This window comes from Amphiura filiformis, chromosome 20, assembly GCF_039555335.1.
Source record: "Amphiura filiformis chromosome 20, Afil_fr2py, whole genome shotgun sequence".
NCBI classification, from domain to species: domain Eukaryota; kingdom Metazoa; phylum Echinodermata; class Ophiuroidea; order Amphilepidida; family Amphiuridae; genus Amphiura; species Amphiura filiformis.
Window position 1 is genome coordinate 31,596,915 of NC_092647.1, and position 20,350 is coordinate 31,617,264.

A 20,350-nucleotide genomic window follows, 5' to 3' on the forward strand; every position below is an offset into this window, starting at 1 on the left:
ACTTACCTGTAAATGTTGTATAAAAGCAGATAAGTTGAAGTAATAAACTTCCATAAATTATTCTCCCGACATCTTTCGCGAAATTTAATCTCAAATCAGAAGTAATCAGACTCAACGAGGTACATTTTTACCTCAAAATATGGCAAAGGTAAATACAATTAGGGCTGATATTATATTATGGTGTAGTTTGACTTGGTTTGTTTACTTGCAATCATTGGACTTTAAACCAACCCAAACAGCGTTTTTCAAAACAGTGTTTGACACAATTTCCTCAGAACGACCCACCATACACATATCGTTTAACACTGGTTAGAAAAGGTTAGCAGAAAACGTTTAAAGGTGGGTTATATAAAGGATATGTAACGTTTTCTTAAAATTCAAAACTATTTTTTGATAACATACTGCACATATTATTATAACAATGTTATTCAAGTGTTAACAAAATATTTGGCTAAAGTGTTTTTAAAAAACATTTTACAATAACATTTATTAAATGTTGCAGACTAGTGGGTTTTCATATAAAATGGTATAAAAACATTTTTATGACCTTTATATAATCCGACATTAAATATTATTTTACCAAAACAAAAACCCCAAACAAAACCTGTTTGCTAGTGAATTAGGGTTGTACTCAATATCCAATACTCAAAGAAAGATATTATTAAGGAGCATGTAATGTTCACGTAATGTTAATGCAAAAAAAAAGGGAAGAAGAAATTCATGAGGCTTGTGCAAGAAAGTCGTGTCTGCATTATTGGTCATTAGGCCTATTCAAGAAAAACGTTTTTGTGTTCCAGTTGTTTTTACTGTTTTGCTTTTAAACTTTAATTATTTAATTAAAATTTTCATTCATTGCTTTAAAGGATCTGGAATGAGCGTTTTGAGCGTTTCGACAGTATTTTTTGTGGGACATAAGAGCACATCAGACATATCGAATTGCATTCTGAATACGCATAATGTCTTTCTGATATCAAATAATTTTCATTTTTTGAAAATCACGATATAATACAAATTTTATGACAAATTATTAAAATTTGATATTTTTGATATAATACAGTCCTCGAAGTAAATTTTATAAATCTAATGATATATTCTTAAAGTGTATGTAGCTGGGGGGAAAAGCCGACGATTAATTGAACATTTTCACCTTTCATATTGAAGATTTTTTCCCAAAAATACTTAACATTTTTTTGGTGTTTTGGGGAAAAAAATCCATATCTTCAATACGAAAGGTCAAATTTTTCAATTGATCGTCGGCTTTTCATCCCACCTACATACACTTCAAGTATAAATCATCAGATTTATAAAGTTTACTTCAAGTACTGTTAAATATCAAAAATATCCATTTTTAATGATTTGCCATAAAATGTGTATTACATTGCAAATTTCAAAAAATCTAAATTATTTGATATCATCAGGACATTCTTCGTATTCAGATTGCAATTCGATATGTCTGATGTGCTCTAATGTCTCACAATAAATACTGTCCAAACGTTCATACCCACCCCTTAAGGCTTGTAGTACAGCTTAATATGAGACATTTATCTAATAACCGCGTTTGTTGCACCGATCCGTCGAATTGACATTGGCTGCATTTATTTTAGTAGTTTATTATCTCCATATTTAAGTTTGTATTATCTTGGCTTGCTTCAATCTGACCTACACGTATAAATCAAAGGTCACATCAAATAGATATCATTATTGCACTTTTCAGTATCGTTTAAATAAAAACTGAATTTAGCTTACACTTTAGCTGATTACAGTCATGGAAAAAAGTTTGGAATATTTTGCTTTTGTTCTTGGGAAGCGACACGCTTATATACTTTGACAGTGACCTATTCCAGGTTCGTCTTATGACCGAATGGTTACAAACAGTGTCACCGGTGTTTAACCGTAATTTTCAAAAAACTGAAGTTCCATCGATCTTGAGCCTTACTAATATCTTAAATATTGGGTGTAGGGTTTGAGGTTTTACTACACTTGTGTGCCTATTTTTGCAATTTTCACAAAAATTATAGCGCATTAGTGACAAGTATTAAAGATATGTATATAGGGGCAAGGACTACAACTACGGAACTGGAAATTATATTTCAGCACAGGCAACAGTTGTGGTTGTGGAGTTACAGTCAAAAATGAGGGAAAACCAATATTTGATAAATAAATCAATAACTACTTGCCTTGAGTTGCTGAATTTTCAGTGCAGTAGTTGTAGTCCTTGGCCCTATTTTATGCATTGTTTTGATGGATCCAAGTTGTGATAATATTGGATCCAAAACATAATAGTGATAAAATTGGATGCTTTACGTCCAATATTTATTGGTCTCGCTATGAGTTTTAAAATATTGGACTCGACTACGTCTCGTCCAATATTTTAAAATTCATAGCTCGACCAATAAATATGGGCTCAACCGATCCAATTTTATATCATATCTTACTAATGCGTTATAATTTTTGAGAAAAATGCAAAAATAGGCACACAATTGGCCAGGGGTGTAGTACCCCCTTAAATCAAATACACATCAAATATGTTTTCAGTGCATCTACGTTAAAATGTAACTGATGATGACGCAAAGTGCACCTAAAACGTGCGTCCCAGACAATAAAATGCAAAATTACACCGCTGAATTAGCCTGATAAATGCAAGGAACATTTGAAAAGTTTATGTTAATGAATAGATTAACTTTGCTCTGGAAAGGGATGCTTTCATTTTCAATGTGAGCAAAGTACGCATGTCCCAGACAAAACAAAAAGCAACTCTACACCTTTGAATTAGCTGAATAAATGCAAGGAACATTTAACAAGTTTAATGGATAGATATTTTAAGACTCGTACTTTGCAAATGAAGACCTGAGCGCAAGAAGACCGTAAGTCCATTTGGCCCCTGAAAACAGATCTAACACAACCTTTCATGAGGTTTTAGCCCCTGAACATGTATTACACATTATCAAACCCTAAGAAACTATACGTAACTTTAGTGTATACATGTCGAGGGGCCAAGTTGACTTACGGTCTTCTTGCGCTCAGGTCTTCAAATAATAAATAAGTTTGCACTGCATGGAAATGGTTGCTTACTTTTTTCAATTTTAGTGTTTGGACAGAAAGTATTTTAAGAATAGCCTAAGCAAACTCATATTTAAATGTTATTTAATCACGTGAAGATCAAATTATTTTAAAAGCACTTAGTCGTTTTATTCTACAAACCATAATGCCAAACACGTAATGCCATAAAGTATATATTTTCGGAGCCCGACGCGTATTTATATTCCCACAATACTAATTGATGTTTTCTGTTCTCCAGCGTGTGGGTAGTATGTTTTTACCCATTTACAAGCTTTTTGGCTACAGCATTTGAAGTTTGATGCAGTCAATCATTTTTTTCCCTGAACATGTTCAAAATCATGCTCAACATTTTTTCGCATGTTTGGAAAAGACAAAGGCAGCATCCACAGCAACAAAGTAGTACAATTCCGACTAGAAATGCTATAGATAATAAGATTATCAGCCATATTGGCCAAGATCTGTAACAAAAAAAGAAACAAAAAACAAATACAGTATATAATGATAATAGTAATAATGATTATCGACATTATGTATGAGAAAACACAAACGTAAAAAAGTTACAAAACTTTAAATGTCGGGTTATATGAAGAGTATAACACTTTTTAATAACATTCAAAAACATGTTTAACAACTCGAGCAAAACACTCTAACATAACGTTATTTCAGTGTTGACAAAATATTTTGCAAAAATGTTTGCAAAGAAATGTTTTACACTAACATTTTGGCAATATTTAAAAAAAAGTTGTTGTAGTGTTTTTTTTCTTACAAAACGTTTTCAAGACTTTCATATTACCCGACATTTAATGTTAATAAAATGTATTGACAAGGAGGAAAAACACATTTTAAAAAAGATTTTGCGTTTCCTGGAAAGTTCAACAACATAAAGAAACACATAAAGTTAATACATAGATTATTTTGCAATAAAAATAAAGAGTATAACTATATGATAATTGCTGGATCGTCCAAAAAGTTTCCAATAAAAGCAACGTTTCCTCCTGCCGGCAGACACAGAAAAATACAACGTAACTAGTACATCGTATTGTGTAAAGCATTGGACAAAAGAAACCCTGGTCCTCTCTCATTATTAACTTTTCAAGTTTGGGCGTATCATTTGGGTATAATTTTACGTGTTACATTACATGTGCCTGAAAGTTTCTTGTCAATTATTCCTTTAGTTCCCGATAGAATCACGTTCCCCGTGTTTTACTGTCCCAGTTAACCAACATTACATTCCCTGAGTATACTATTGTGATATTTTGACCGCACTATGTATATACTCGTACAATGCACTCTTTTCATGTTCATTCACCTGTGTAGGACAACATTCTACATAGGGAAATGGGAAAGAGCAAGCTCCGAAAAGCTATAATGGAGCGTGAAACTGTCTGATTTCCATAAACAAGGAACAATGTTCTGAGAGCCAAATCCCTTTATACGCCGTAGAAGTGACGTCTTAATCGGATTAACTACCATAGCAATAGAGGTTATCCACCTTACTCATGTGTGACTTGTAACAAAAGGCGCTGATTCCCGTAGTATTCCTCATTCAAAATAATTCAATGCACGACCTCGGAGTTACCTGCATGACTCTTGGCGGTCTATTTTGAAACAGTCATGGTTGCACATGCAGGTACTTCTTTTGAAAGTCCTAAACAAGGTATAGCAGTCGTTGGTAGGATATGCAGCTTATAGAACACGGATAACCTCTTATTAAAAGGATTATAGGCGGTACCAACATTAAAACACAAAATTTTGATGTAAAATTCAATTTCATTTACAATTTTTCATCATATTTTTTACAATTCTTTTTTTTTTGTCAGCATGGGTAAAAATTAGTCTATTGTTCGCCCAAGTTTTTTTTTCACCAACGCCTTCCTTCTACCGACGGCCTTACATGAACCGACGGCCATGACGACGAGGGGGGAACCGGCACCTGCCCCCCCCCATGGCTACGCCACTGGTTCAATGCATCTGTAACGCGTGATCGTCGTAGTGCAGGGCGGTATAGTCAAAATTGTATTCATCTATTGCTATGGTAGTTAATCCGATTATGACGTCACTTCTACGGCGTTCATCTGGTTTCTCTTGACTTTTCTTTCATTGTCTGGGAGTTACAATTTGAAACAGACCAACATATAGAGCAAATTTGACAACAGTTAAAAGAATATGAGACATAAAAGTACACAAAGCATCGACAAGGCTGAGACGAACAGGCACAAATGACCTCTAAGGCCATCCTTAACACCTTTAAGGCCTGGGTGCTTAATCTCGCCGATTAACTCTTCGGCGTGCCCGGAACCTAAGCCGCAGACCCACGCCGATGTACATTATGCTGAGAAATAAAATACGGTTGCGATATGCACTAACAAAATATGTGTCTGCTCGATGAAAAGCCGTGTTCAGTCACCCGTTCATCGGCTTGATCGGCGCAACTCCTGCATTTCTCGCAACCGGCTTATAACACTTGTCAACAATACCCTTACAAATTAGTGTCCTTGAGTGCTTTGATTCTTTGCCGGATTATATCGACTGATCCGCAAATTGCTCACGGTGAGTAAACGCAAGTAGGTACTACAATAAACATTAATATAACGGTTTCGTGTAATGAATGACAAACCGCAGAACAAGAAGATGGCAAGATTTTGCGAACTCGATGCCCATAAATGCTCGCGATTTCGCAACCAGGGATATGGCTACACTATATCAATTCGTCGGCGTACTGCGGCTTGAAACTGCAAGCCGCAGGAGAGCCATCGAAATGACGCAGAGTTAATCGGCGAGATTGAGCACCGGGCCTTAATAACCACAAGGGAGGGGAAATTAATTGGCCTACAATAAATACATTAATTCTCTAACTTCTACATATTTAAAAGCAGATTACTTACTCTAACACATCTGAACTTTCACAACATATCTGTTCACCATCGACAGTACAACATGTATCTAAACTTGGCTCGTCTATATCTGGTCGAGGACATGCCGGAAACGACCAGTCAGTAGGACAATCAGAACCAAATACACCTAGATAAGGGAGAAAGTTGAATTACATTATGATATTTAGGTAATGATGATATTATGATATGGAACGTATTTATACCGCGCAAAAATCATCATAAAGATCTCAGGGTGCGAAAACAAAAGAGCGAAGGACACACAGTGAAACACACAAAAAAATCCTTAAGTTTCAGGGAAAGCATGTTGGAAAATGAGTTTTAAGACAACGTTTAAATTGAGCGAGAGAAGTGATATTTTGGATGGTGGTGGGAAGGGAATTCCAAGCAACAGGGGCAGCATAACGATCGACAGATGATGAATTAACACGCGGGGTCCTGAGAAGTTTTTCAGATGATGAACGGAGGGAGCATTGAGCATTCATGTATGCTGCCAGATCGAGGCTCTCCTCGCATATGGCGGAACCACACCACTCCACGCCATACATAAATTCTGCCAGTCACATTTCCCCAATATGAAATTTTTTTAAAGTACAATTTTAATTTTAATTTTACTTCATTAAAGTTTGGCGGAGGCGGGGTTCGAACTCACGGCGCACTACTTTGGACACACTATGAACCCAGCGCCTTAGACCACTCGGCCACTTGTCTTGTTGCAATCCATTTGAAACTTATTTGATGATATAATCGCAACTTCAACATAGGCCTACCACGTGACAAGCAAAGGCAGAAAACGTACCATATTTTGGAATTTTATTTACCTAAAAACATTAATGTGTATTATTAGCGCTCAATTGTTGTTAACTGATGCGTGTTCTATAATAGGCCTATACAAAAAAAATCCAACAATAAACATGATAAATGGGCGTCTACATTATGGACAATACATTATATCGATTTTGACACGTGCTCGTGTGTCAGTACATTTCCATGGTCAGTAAAATACTATAGAGGAACCTACCATTTTTCTTGTATAAACGTTCGATGTTTTGATCAAGTATGTGAATAATCGACATTAGACCCTTAATGTTTTTTCAGGAAATAAAAGATTAGATTACCATAAAAGCGGAACAGTAATCTTTGGTTGGGTCTAATGTAATATTCACATAGAATTTTCAACGTTTTTTCTATCCTTATTCTTGCTCAATTAAAAAAAATATTTTGGCGTATATAAAATTGAAATAAAATTCTCTGCCTCTTAAACGACATCAAATGTGCTACAATTGGGTATCACGAATCATTATATATGATGTGCAGTTAATATTCATATTTTCCTTTATACACAGGATGCTTCAGTTTTGACAGGAAAAATATTTTCTTGAAAACCCTCTCACTCGGTTATTTTAAAAAGGTTACCACGCTTCCCTAGAATGTGCAATAAATTAGCATTAAAATTTTTCTTATTCTAACAGCAAGCGTTTCTAGAATGCAGTATGGCGAAATGTGGTGTATGGCGGAACCGTGCAATGGGTGAATCATTCCGTAGACCATTAAACACAGGGTTTTGCATCTAAAGCACACCATATAATAAACCTTCGAAACCGGATCAGCTCCACGATATTCGTAGGGTTACAACGTTACAAGTTAACTCAATCTGTGCACTAGAGCAAACTACGACACTGTCGGGGTTCGAACTTGTACTCTCACATAACCGGGGTCTAGCACCTTATCGATAATTATTGAGCTATTGAGGAAAATAATAAGCTTACCAACTTACCATACAATAGAATCAGGATACAAAGTGTTCTCATTAATAAGCCTACTGTGTTCGCCATGATGTCTGATAAGAATTTAAACACCGGAAGTGGTAGATATCAAAGGACAATTGATACAAATTTCCCAATTATTATGCTAATTTGAACTTTGGACCACAATTAAGGCAACTGAGGTTACTTGATGTGCTGTTTAACCCAGATTTTTCACCATTAGCAACTGTGTGCACCCTTCCGTGACCTATGCTTTCGATAATAATACAATATCGGGCTGAAAATCAGCAATTTTAAACAACTCTCCAAGTGTATTTGTAACCGTCTGTCGAGAACACTGCATCGATCATGTAGACCTACGGAATTAAAGTATTTTTTTCTCAAAATTGAAATAGACCGTATGCAATTCGCCGTAGAAGTAGTAATGTAACCGGATAAACTATCATAATGATTGGTAAAAACGACTTTTGAACGTATACGCTGGCAAAGTTACGTAATAATCGGATTAACTACCATAGCAGTAGGTGAAAACAATTTTTGAATATACCGCGCTGCACTGATACGTTCACGCGGTACCTCTGTATTGACCCATATCAAGCAATAAGCATACTTGCACCTGTAAGATTAGTATCTTTGAAAAGACCTGTATTGTATTCAATCTATGATTGCAGTCATACACAGATGATGAGTGTAACCTGTTTGTAGTGCAGCGCGATATGTTCAAAATTGTTTTCACCCTATTGCTATAATGGTAATTAATCCGAATAATTACGTAACTTCGCCAGCGTACTGCCCTGCACTAATAAGTAGGCTGCTCTCACCACCTATCACATTAATATGCCTATTCTTTGATAATCAATGATGCGATGCGGAGTTACAGCGTACGTCTAGTATGGGGCAATACGCCGTAGAAGTGACGTAGTTAATCGGATTAACTACCATAGCAATAGATGAATACAATTTTGGCAATATCGCCCCGCACTACAACGTTCATGCGGTACCGATGCATTGAACCATAGATTGCACCTGTAAGATTAGTCTATTTGAAAAGAGCGGTATTGTATTCAACCTATTATATGATTGAAGACAGGTGATGAGTTCAACCTGCTGCAGTGCAGCGCGGTATATTCAAAAATTGTATTCATCTATTGCTATGGTAGTTAATCCGATTATGACGTCACTTCTACGGCGTATACGCCGTAGAAGTGACGTAGTTAATTAACTACCATAGCAATAGATGAATACAATTTTGACTATAGACGAATCCAACGAGCCAAGTCATGGTCAGGATTTGGTCGGCCATCTTTGGTTTCCCGCTAGCACCAACCTGGGGTATTGAGCTCCCGATTGTGCAAATAAAAGCCGTCTAACACCTGCAGCAGATGCAAAGACGAGGAGGGTTAATATAATAATATATACAATAGAGGTAATCCTGTCGCATCTATTCATACATATAGTCCTTTTGTTCATCCATTTGTACATCTATGAATACATGCGACGGGATTACCTGCGGAATTATCTCTATAGTATTATTCTGTTAACCCTCCTCGACCTTATCTAGGTGTAAGGCGGCTTTTATTTGCACAACTGTTGGAACTGTATTGTGTTGTAAACTTAAATCAATCTTTTGTCTACCTCTGTTTTCGCGGAAGGTGTAAAACGGGTGATGGAATGCAGTTTAAAATTTCCACCAAGGCCGAATCATTTCACATTTTGGATGCATTGTAGCCGGCGGGGACCCAACTAAAGGCTGCTAGTCAGGTGTAGGGATGCGTGTATTTGGATTCCTCTATACCGCCCTGTACTACAACGTTCACGCGTCTTGAACTCGCCACCCAAAAAAGGTGGCGATGTAACATTTTCCCAAATTCGACACAAATTGAATGATGATATCAAGTTATTGTCATGCTTGTGATCTCATTTTTTGATAAATAAAATGCACTTTCAACACGGTAAAAAGAATTCCGTTAGCCTTTTTAATACTGACACTGTGCTTCATAGAATTCAGAATGAGCAAGGTGGCGGAGGTGGGGGATGTGGATGTGGTACTCACAAACTCTATGGGATTGAAATTTTTAGTGCATAATCTGCTTCTGTAAAGGCTGTAAGTTGGATTTTGACTCTATTTAGCATCTAAAAGACTCATGACCTTACAGATAAACAATTCTACTAATTGTTTTTAATCATTTATGATTGGTTTGGTCTAGAAAATACAAACTTTTCCATACAAAATTACCCGTTGTCATATTAAACACTGTAGTAAGTAATGCGGATGTCTTCAAAATCTAAAAGTTACTGTAAAATTGTAATTACTTATCCTACCATAGTCAAAGTATAGAAAAGGGAAATTTGACGAGGAATCTAATTATGGACTTACTTTTTTCTGTATGGGTTAGGGGCAAAATGTTTGTTGAATTGTAAAAAAATCTAACATACTTTGAGACACCCTGTATTCCGAGATTACCAAACAGCTCTGATTTTGGTTTCTTCTAAAGTCAGTGAGCTCCCTCTATCCTCTAACCAAATGAATTTTGTTTACTTCGAGTTTATTACTGAACGTTGGTAATAAGCAATGCATTTAAGTAACCCATTTTTTATCAGAATCTTTTGTATTCCACCCTGTATAACTTGAAGGTCACCCTGTATAACGAGTTGAAAAGTGTATATTTGAATTGGACATTCGGAACGATTCTCACCCCCAAGAGTTAATTGGGGGGCAAGAAATTTTGGCGAACCAAAAGGGGGGCAAGCAATTTTGGCAAGCCGAGAGCCGGGGGCAAGCGATTTTGGCACACATTCATGGGGCGCCTTTTAAATAAAACGCGCTAAAAGGATCAGGAAAACGGTACGGAAACGCTTAAATATGCAAATTTTCCTGCTCGCTGCGCTCGCAACATGTATATATAGACCATTTTAAGGCTTGGAAATTGGGATCCCAAAAATTTGGCATGTGCAAGGGGGGGCAAAGAATTTTTGGCGGGCCGAGAGGGGGGTGGGCAAGCGATTGTTGGCGGGTCGAGGGGGGGGGGGCAAGCGATTTTTGGCGAGCCGTTTTGGAAATTATACCCCCGGGGGGCTCATATTATTATTGCACAGCCCCTAATAATAAAGGACATTATCTATAATGCTCGTAATGATTGCTGTTTGTTTAATTGGAAAACAGCATTTTTGAAACGTTTATATTTTCTTTTATTCCAATCAAATATATTTAAATGACAATCATGAAATAACCCTGAACTTGTTACAGTGCTAGCGAGTCATCACACACTAATCAATGACCATGTCAGTTAAAATTGATTTATAAATGATTCTTATACATTGGGCATGTGTGTCTTTAATGTGAAATTGGACTTGAACTTGAAACATATTGACCAGCAAGGCCTTATTGCAAATGGTCCCCCCTTCTACCCCGTACAATGTTGGCATATCCAATATGCTTATCTTCATATTATCTTCTCCCAACAATGTCGGGTGCCACTAGGCGCGCGTGACCAAAAAAGTAGGACTCAACATTGGTCGGGGGAGGCCGGAGGGGGGGGGTATTTAAAAGGAAGAAACTACTTATCTTGCTTGGCACTCACATAAAAATATTTGAACATACTAGCACTAATCCAAAACCCTTAGCAAAATACGTATACCCTATTTTGTAACCCCAAATCAAAATTCTAAACTACCGTAAAACCCCGTCTACAAGCATATAGTGTTTTTTTATAAAAGCTTAATTAATTCGAAGCAAGCGTTAATATACCAATACAATAGATCGGTCTTAAAATAATACTTGATGTATATGCTTGGATCCGTAATTTATTTGCTCAAACTCCATAATGGCGACTGGATTAATGTAGCTTTCATCAGAAGCACACTATATGCTTGTAGACGGGGTTTTACGGTATACACCTAAAGACTTCACAAAACATACCGCTTTAATCGGCTGCCGAATTTGGCACATTTCTTGGTCCGGAGACCAAGTTCTGACCCCAGGCAGCTTGGGTAGCCGTGTTAACGCTTTCTCTACAGAGTCTAAGTATTTATGACTGAAATTTTATCGTGAACGCCCAGTAATGTATCTGCGTTTGGTGAAAAATACCAAAAAACCTGAACAGCGGTATATCCGGGGATATCGCTACTTTCAATAACTTTTTTACAAGTGTTTATAACTTTGAAATACAAAGGTTTAGCACTTTTATTAACAATAACACTATTTAAATGTTAACATAACACTATTCTTAAACATTTTAACCCTTTTTAAAAATTAACATCTTCACTTACATGTTAAAATGATTGAATGATCTCAATATATTCATTGATAATATCAGAAGTATTATCATTCAGATTGAATTTATTTACATAACAAACACACAAAGCTGAGAAACCAAAAAAAATGCACTTATCGCCGTATACAGGTTGTATCAAAATGATTGGTACCCATCAGTTTCCAGTGATTACTTATTTATAGATGAATGTTATATATACGATTGTAAAACTAAAAATCCTGGGCATTTCAAGAAGATCCATGGTTGATTATGGAAGAAGCAGGCTTGTCAATAAACACCTAAGCTGATGGTTACCAATCGCTTTGATACAGCCTGTAACAATATATCTTACATGTAAAATCACATTATTACACATTTTTATCAATAACCTTTAGTAGCAATCACTACCTCAGGAGGTCCTTTGGACTGAAAGCGCTCAAAACGTGTTATTTTTGTATTTTTGTATTTGTTGTTTTCGTGATTTTTTTTTTATATATTTATAATTATTTATATACAGACATCAATACGTATAGTTTATACAAACAATATAATATTTACAACTGTATTATTTAATATTTTTGCGATAATATTTCGTATAGTTAGACATCTCATTTTTCAAAAACATTGCACTTAAAGTGAAGGTATCATATGGAGATGGCCAAAGAAGTGGGCCCTTGGAGGAGCTCGTTAAATCAGCAAAATCATGCATATATAACCGAATTTAACAGTAAACAATCTAAATTAAATCTGATCCTGATCCAGGATCCGCCAAAAGCGACAGTTACTTGTTAAAAAACCATATCGAGCAACCTGCAAAGTTGTTTAATTTGCTGTTAATTAGGAAATCACACAAAGGTCATCAACCCTTTAATTGAAAACAAGTACAGATGTCCTAATTGCATAACTTTTACTTTTGGCGTATCTAGTCTAGGCAGCAAGGGTATAAGGGACCGTTCACAAACACTTGTTAGAGGGGCCTGATGCAAAAAAAAGGGGGGGCTGAACATTTTTGACCCTCCTAAGAGGGGGGGCTGAAAAATGACCAGAAATTTAAAATGAAATTAGTACCTTAACAAACAAATTTGTGAATATTCTATCATCCAAGTAGATAAACATAATAAAATAAATATTAAACCTGCTCATCTGGACTATATTTGTACAGTATATTTTGACAGTATCGCGTCTCATCCAAGACGTATCATCAGGCTGACTGATCAGGCACTGAACTATGACTTGTGACACAGTTGATGGTATGACGTCACAACCTTTCAAGTACCTACGACGCAGCAATCGGGAAAATACCCCGACGAGTCTGCTGTGACGTCATACCATCAACTGTGGCACATGTAAATAGTTCAGTGCCTGATCAGTCAGCCGGATGATGCATCTTGGATGAGACGCAATACTGTCGCTATCAAAAATATCAAGTCTGGTCCACATGAACAGATTTAATATTCATTTTATTATACCTTAACCAACCCTATTTGAAACTCACTCTACCTCTGTGGAAGATTCATGTTGACTCTTTCTCAGAGGGTGTATGAAATGCAAATGGAGCTGCTTAATGTGTTCATTCAAGATCAAATTATTTCCGAATTCTTCCACAAGGGTGGTGTTGATTTTTAATGAGATAACCCGGCCAACGGCGGGAGCAGCAGGATGCTCTAGGGTCCTAAACTGAATGACCAGGACCCACTCTCTAAGCCACTAATTTCAAATGTGCATCACAATCATGACAATTGACGACGTTTTGCACAAAAGTTTGAAGATTCACGAATTCCTCCACTGTGTCATTAATACTGTCATGCTACTACCAATATCATGTTCTATTATACATTTTATTTTTACTCTTACTCTTACTAGTAACACGCCTCTTCTGATGCTCTCCGTTGGATTTGCGGTGTACACTACAGGTATACGGTTGCAGACAGGCGGCGAGTGGCATGATAGAACCAGCAACTTGTGAAACCGCCCGGCCGTATGGCATTTTCCATATACTTGGTTAGTTTTGTGGGGTACATTTTCGAACTCCAACGGTTTTAGCTTGTATTTATATTAATTGTTTGTGATATTTCAAGCGTTTTAAGATTTCAAAATAATCCCATTCAATTACACGGTTGACGATGAAAATTTACTGAATTTAGAGAATGCACGGCGACCACCACCTGGTTGCAGAGCAAAACTAAACACACTCTGTCTGCAGGTAATTGTTTTTTCAATATAGGTAAGGTTGATTGAAGAGGTATCACCTGTCCTGGATGGAAGTGAATCAATAACTTGCAACATTTGGAGACCTGATACAGTAAGTCTTATTATTGCAATGACAAATGACAATTTGAGGTACCCCAAAACGACAGAAATTATAAGCAAAGCAAGCTTATCACTTCTGTACAAGCATATAATTGAATTTTTTACCATATTTGATTTTTTAGTTGTTCTAATAATCGAGATTGGGTTGAACAACTTTCGCAGTTGAGGTTTTATGCCATTAATTGTTTGTTTTCATCATCGTCAGAAGAACAGCAACAGCATAGGCATTTACAGCAGCATTCACAAGTTTTGACGAGACAAACACACCATCCACAACAACAACATATTCCGATTCCGACAACAGCAACAAATGCTATACATGTTATTGCTATCAGCCATACTGCCCAAGATCTGTAGCAAAATAAAATGTTAAATGGAATGAAGACACAGAATGAACCATATTCAAGAATCATACAACTTAAAGTCTCATTCTTTTATCCCAGGGCAATTGTAAAAATATTGAAATTATTTATAAAATGAAGGATAAGTCATTCAAATTGTCCTTTGATATTTTTAAAATGAAAAATGGGCTATTGCAGAAAATTAGTGCATAGCCCTTATAGACGAGTAACTTTTCAATAAAATCAATGTCTGGATTTCCATGTTTACTTTCTGAAAACGACTGGAATTCCAGTTGCCAATGTTCCTGAAAAAAACTACTTGGAAATGCAATTGAATGAATAAAAAATAAAAGGATTTCCTATTTTGAACTATTTAGATTAGACACCTTAAAAGTCTGTATTTCCAACGATCATCACTGGACCAAAAATCCAAACTCCTCTATAGGGGTGTGTATCTATTTACTGGAATAGCCCAATCTGGCAAAAAAACAAAGTAAATGGTAGTAAAAAATTGTTTCACATCAGTTCGGTTCCGAAGTTATGACCTTCAGCAAATTTCAGAAATTTCCGGCAATCTCGGAATAGTAGTTCATAATGATTAAATATTTAAGGTTGGTAAGGTTTTACGCATTTACGTTTACAATGGCTTGTCAATTCTTCTATAGCCAGCATTAGTTCAGAAAGGAATTCTTTTTTCTGTCCCTGAAATGACCAGATTAGGTAACCCTCTTTATGCATTTAGTCATTTACATCAAATGATCTTATTCAGACCAGCTTTCCAGAAATTAACCTTCGCACGAGAAAATGTGTCATGCTGGTTGCTTTAATAAAAAATCAATTAACACTGTGTTTGGATCAAACGGTTAAATGTATTTACTATACCTATACAAATGCATTTTCATGAGCATATGTAATGCCAGAAGCGTTTTTTTGTAGTTGAGCAGAGTATGGTTCAATGAGTTATTATCCCTGTTTATTTCGGTAAAAACGTTGGTAATCACAACTTGTTTTAGGAATCTGGAGCGTAATAGCTCCAAATCAACTATTTGAGTGGTCTGGGATGGTATCGATTAACTACTCTTGTTGATGGTGATTTTTTGCTGCTGTTATACGGTGAATGTCGAGAACATCGTTCATAAATGTACGAAATAAAAACGTAATGAAGTATAACACTGATTGGCCCACGTGGTTGTCTTTTAAGTGCCTTGGTGCCTAAGTTCTTGATTTGTGTCACTCCTTATGGATTATTGTTCACTCTAGCATTTTATAAAATAAATGCAAATTCCTCTTTAGTACCACTTCGTGGCAAAAACATCCAATGCTTTATTATCTAACTTGTACATAGAAGACAGATTACAAAATGTACTTACTCGAGCACATCGGAAGCTGTACAACATTGTTGTACATCATTGACGGTACAGCATGTATTTAAATCAGGATCGTCCGCATCACGAGGGCATGAGGGAAAGTCCCAGCCGGAGGGACAGTTCATACCATGAACACCTATAAAGGAAGAAAAGGGAAGAAAATTTAAATATTAACGTATGATTTGTGGTTGCGAAGTCAGGCAAATCTACATCCGCATCATGTTACCGGTTTGATTCTCAAAATTCTGATTTAAAAAAAAATATATATATAAACGTACATACCCTGCAAAAAAGCTGTAGGTGCTGTATTAATTGTAATTGTAACAAAATCTGACATTGTTAATAACACGACATGTCCCGTTGTTTTAGTCATACGATCGAAATTACATAACACTGTAGAATATGGTGCAAGGGACGGTCATAGCACATTAAAAGGACTCAGTCAGGATTGCCGGAGTGACACGCATTGGCGATATAAGCTGGAATTATATTGGCCGGAATTATGTAGTGATTTGCTTTGTTTTACATTCCCAGTCAGCACAGATCAATGGGCTACATGTGGGCACTCAGGGCTAATGGTCCCATACAGGTTTTACAATAGCAACTACTGAATGGGCTACGTTTGAGTTAACTTATCAGGGTCCCATATAGGGCAAAAATAAAAATAAATTAGTATGGGCCTTAGAGCGCAGGTCCCATTTGGGAAGAAAACGTGGGTCCTATCGGGCTCGTTCCTTCCTGGTAGACTGCAACAGGCTAGAATTCATGACAGATTTGAGATCATTCATGACACTTGAAGGTCAAATTGGTTAACAAAATAATTATTGTGATGAGTAGGGCCTACTATATTTTTATGTTGGGCACCAGTTACGTTGCATGTGTATTTTTCAAACAAATCACATGCTTTTACAGGTTTTGTACTATAACTTCAAAAGTTTACATTAGAACCCAATAAAAGTATATATTCTGAGAGCATATACTCAGACGATTTCAGAAACCATACAATGGGAGTAATTATACAGGGTGACCCATATAATATACAGGGTGTAACAAGCAAAATAAGAATGACAATATTAATTCAGTTATGGGTGTCACCCCTCAATGTACATTGATAATGTAAAGTTTTGACACATGTTTAATATAGTTAACTTAATTGCCCACCTAGCCATATGGAACTTTTAGCGGTCAAGTACTTCAATTATGTAGATACAGGGTGGTCAAAAATCTGTCAATATTTATATAAATTTCTTGAAAACACCCCTTATCTGGCACCGGAGATGCAAATTTTCATGATTGAGGCATGTAACTAGATGTACAATAAGCTCAACAATCCAGTTTTTAAAGTTAAAAGAGAATTTGACAAAGCGTTTTCGTAAAAATGGACTTTTTGGATCAAAATTGAGCATGAGGGCGCTCTTTCAGATTTGTCGCAAACTTTCTATGTTTTACTAGTTTTTTAGTTTACTGAAGTAAAGAGGATCACAACCAAGGTCTGCTTAAGACATTTGAGCCTTATATCATGTTTTGTTTGTCCGTAGCATCCTTTTGAATGTTGCCTACATTAAATCCCTAGTAAATACATAGAGGTCAACGAACTTTATTAATGTAGCAACAAGTAATTAGTAAATTTTAATTGTCTAATTAACAAATACTGAGGCAATGAATGCTAAACATGATATCACTTGGCTGAGATCAAGTACAGAAACAGTTAGAAATCCATCAATAATGTTTATTGAAGATCATGTGGCGGAGGATCACCATTGTACAGCATTGTGATCCTCCGCCACATGATCCTCCGCCACATGAGCCACCCCTGACTAATTATACTTAACGAGTTACAGTAATTAGTACAAATGAAAATCATTAATTTTTGTTTCAGAAATTGAAAGACCAATGTCTAAGGAAAAAAATAGTACTAAACAAGCTCATAATAAATATCAAATAAACAAGCTACATGCATGTCGTGATGAGTAAGAATGCAACAGAGCCACCCTTTTTAGGTGCCCAGTATAAAAAACATGACCTGTAATAGTTGCTCCGACTTTCGTGAAAGTTGTAGCAAATTGTTTGTCTATATACCAAAAGGAATTCACAAACATAACAGTTTACAATAGCTCCAATGTCTAGTTGATGAGTTCCGGAGACAAATATTGCATAGATCAATAATCTCAATCAAATGGCAACCTGTGGTGTTTGACCTTTGTTATCATCTATCTTGGTAACTCTACATTGTAGATAGTGCAAACTATTTATATTTCTGAAATCCTTTTGGTAGACGAACAATTTGCTACAACTTTCACGAAAATCGGACCAACTTTAATTTTTGACCCTTATGCAAACTGGAAATTGACCATTCATACATACTCACGATATAACGACGTTTCTGATTGGATTTGCGCCCTTTTTTGCTGGTCATAAATACCGTTTATGACCAGTACGCAGGGCATAAACAAGCTGCGTCACGCAGCGTTGGAACCTAATTAACACAATCCACGATTTGCTAGTGTTGCGTACACGCGCATGTCACCGCGCCCATCTCACGTGGAGCGCAAAAGATGACGCGTATCACGCGTTGACTCCCGGCCGTTGACCTCATGAGTCGAGCTGCTTCCTGCAAGTAGGCCTACTCATTTTCTTCCAATTTATGAAGAAAAACGGTATGGAAATGTTATTTAAACTTGTAAACCCTTATTATTTTCATCTGTATTGAATTGCTAAGAATGCTGGGTATGTATGAACGGGGTTCATTCATAGGATTTCGGGCATGATCGCTGTTTATCGGGCAGAAACAGCGATCATACCCTCAAACAGCGATCATGCCCTCAATCCTATGAATGAACCCCTAATTGACCTGTTGCGTCACATAACTTCTAAACCGTAGGTCGTATTGAGACACAAATTACATATTTTTGATGCTTGTGATGCTTGGGCCTAAACGAATAATTTGATATACTGTAAAGTGATATTTGAACACTTTAAATTTTTGACCCCTGTATTTATACCCTATGGGGTCATTTGTTTCAAAATTCCAGATTCTGAATCAGTAGGTCTCAGAGATATAGAAAACACCAAAACAAAAAACATTGTGCGGACGCTACTTTTGAGTCAAGCCAAATATTCCTATTTCAGCACCAGACTATATAGATCTGCTGTCGTAACAATATAATTGAGGTTTGGTGTGGTATAGGTTAATTATTGCGCTATTCACTACTCGGCAGTTTATTCATCCGGGAAATTCCCTTTGGCCTTTAATATATATGTGCACATGATACTGAGTGCACCGACGCGGTGTGCCAGAATGATACGACTCGGGGAAGATGTTTGTAAAAATATAAGACCTAAGACCTAAGACCCCCTTTATCATGTAAACACATTTTTAGCACCTGAAAGACCTGACTAACATTATGTGGAAATTATTTCTTATGGAAATGTTACAATATTATTAGTTTGGTGTGTGGCTATATAAATTTTATAATACCATATTGTAACTTCTTTCATGTTCATGCCGGGTGTTCATGCCATACGAAAATATTTAATAGGCCTATGAACTTCCTGATAGAGAAAATTACGACTAAACAACAGCTGCCTTCTCATTTTACTTCTGTCTAACAGTAGATTAATATAGTACTATAGGCCGAATCAATATACGCACAATTTCACTTACCATATATGAACAAAACCAGGATACATAGTGTATTCGTTAACCAACGTATTGTGTTCGCCATGATGTCTGTATCTAACTCCGGAAATGGTAGGATTGATCAATCACAGGACCATATCGACACTAATTTCTCAATAATAAAGTATTTAAGTAAATTTGACCTTTGGACCACTATTAAAGTTTAGCATTACATTGCTGTATTTTAAACCTGCCCGATTCCGGCTTGAATACAAGTATAAACACTGACAACAGATCCATCTCCACGAATATTGGATCTGTGCGAGAGCTGTGTATAGTGTTACCGAGTACATTACGCATGTTACATGTGAATGTGGTATACATACGTGTACAATGTTTAACCGGGTGTTGTAACCCGTGACCCGAGTATTAAAGTCGCGCATTAAAGTAAAGAATAACCTGTTAACGTTAAACTTTTAAAATGGTTTTTAAACTTTAAAACTGTTTAAAAACACTTTAAAGGTTCTCAATGGTCATTGGTTTCTGCGATTTCATAACCGGTAAATACGCAAATTTGTTTTTACGGATATTTTGTTTGTAAATTACCCAGGGAGTGCATTCTACATTACTACATTATACGGGTAACGAGTATATGAGTATGCTTGTTTGTTTGTAACTGTCGCTCTTTGGCGACACACTGATTTGGGTGCCTGTCAATAGCTCTCTACCCAGTGACCCCCTTT

General features: G+C 36.4%; 2 protein-coding genes across 2 annotated transcripts; both read right to left on the reverse strand.

Moving 5' to 3' along the window:
* Positions 1-2,886: 2,886 nt before the first annotated feature.
* Positions 2,887-7,804, reverse strand: LOC140141793 (uncharacterized). The gene is made up of 3 exons (XM_072163656.1): positions 7,729-7,804; positions 5,946-6,081; positions 2,887-3,518 (listed from the first exon to the last, which is right to left on the reverse strand). The coding sequence occupies exons 1-3, from the start codon at positions 7,784-7,786 to the stop codon at positions 3,365-3,367; spliced, it is 348 nt and encodes a 115-aa protein (XP_072019757.1). The 5' UTR covers positions 7,787-7,804; the 3' UTR covers positions 2,887-3,364.
* Positions 7,805-12,016: 4,212 nt separating this feature from the next.
* Positions 12,017-20,000, reverse strand: LOC140142557 (uncharacterized). Its single transcript, XM_072164551.1, has 3 exons — positions 19,653-20,000; positions 15,992-16,124; positions 12,017-14,631 (listed from the first exon to the last, which is right to left on the reverse strand). The coding sequence occupies exons 1-3, from the start codon at positions 19,711-19,713 to the stop codon at positions 14,451-14,453; spliced, it is 375 nt and encodes a 124-aa protein (XP_072020652.1). The 5' UTR covers positions 19,714-20,000; the 3' UTR covers positions 12,017-14,450.
* Positions 20,001-20,350: the final 350 nt, after the last annotated feature.

Excerpts from the sequence above, each read along its gene's own strand:
- LOC140141793 (XM_072163656.1), bottom strand. The coding sequence starts at position 7,786 with ATGGCGAACACAGTAGGCTTATTAATGAGAACACTTTGTATCCTGATT. Across the intron at positions 6,082-7,728 it reads TATCCTGATTCTATTGTATG|GTGTATTTGGTTCTGATTGT; the intron begins GTAAGTTGGTAA and ends TCCCTTATCTAG. Across the intron at positions 3,519-5,945 it reads GAAAGTTCAGATGTGTTAGA|ATCTTGGCCAATATGGCTGA; the intron begins GTAAGTAATCTG and ends TTTTTGTTACAG.
- LOC140142557 (XM_072164551.1), bottom strand. The coding sequence starts at position 19,713 with ATGGCGAACACAATACGTTGGTTAACGAATACACTATGTATCCTGGTT. Across the intron at positions 16,125-19,652 it reads CCTGGTTTTGTTCATATATG|GTGTTCATGGTATGAACTGT; the intron begins GTAAGTGAAATT and ends CTTCCTTTATAG. Across the intron at positions 14,632-15,991 it reads ACAGCTTCCGATGTGCTCGA|ATCTTGGGCAGTATGGCTGA; the intron begins GTAAGTACATTT and ends ATTTTGCTACAG.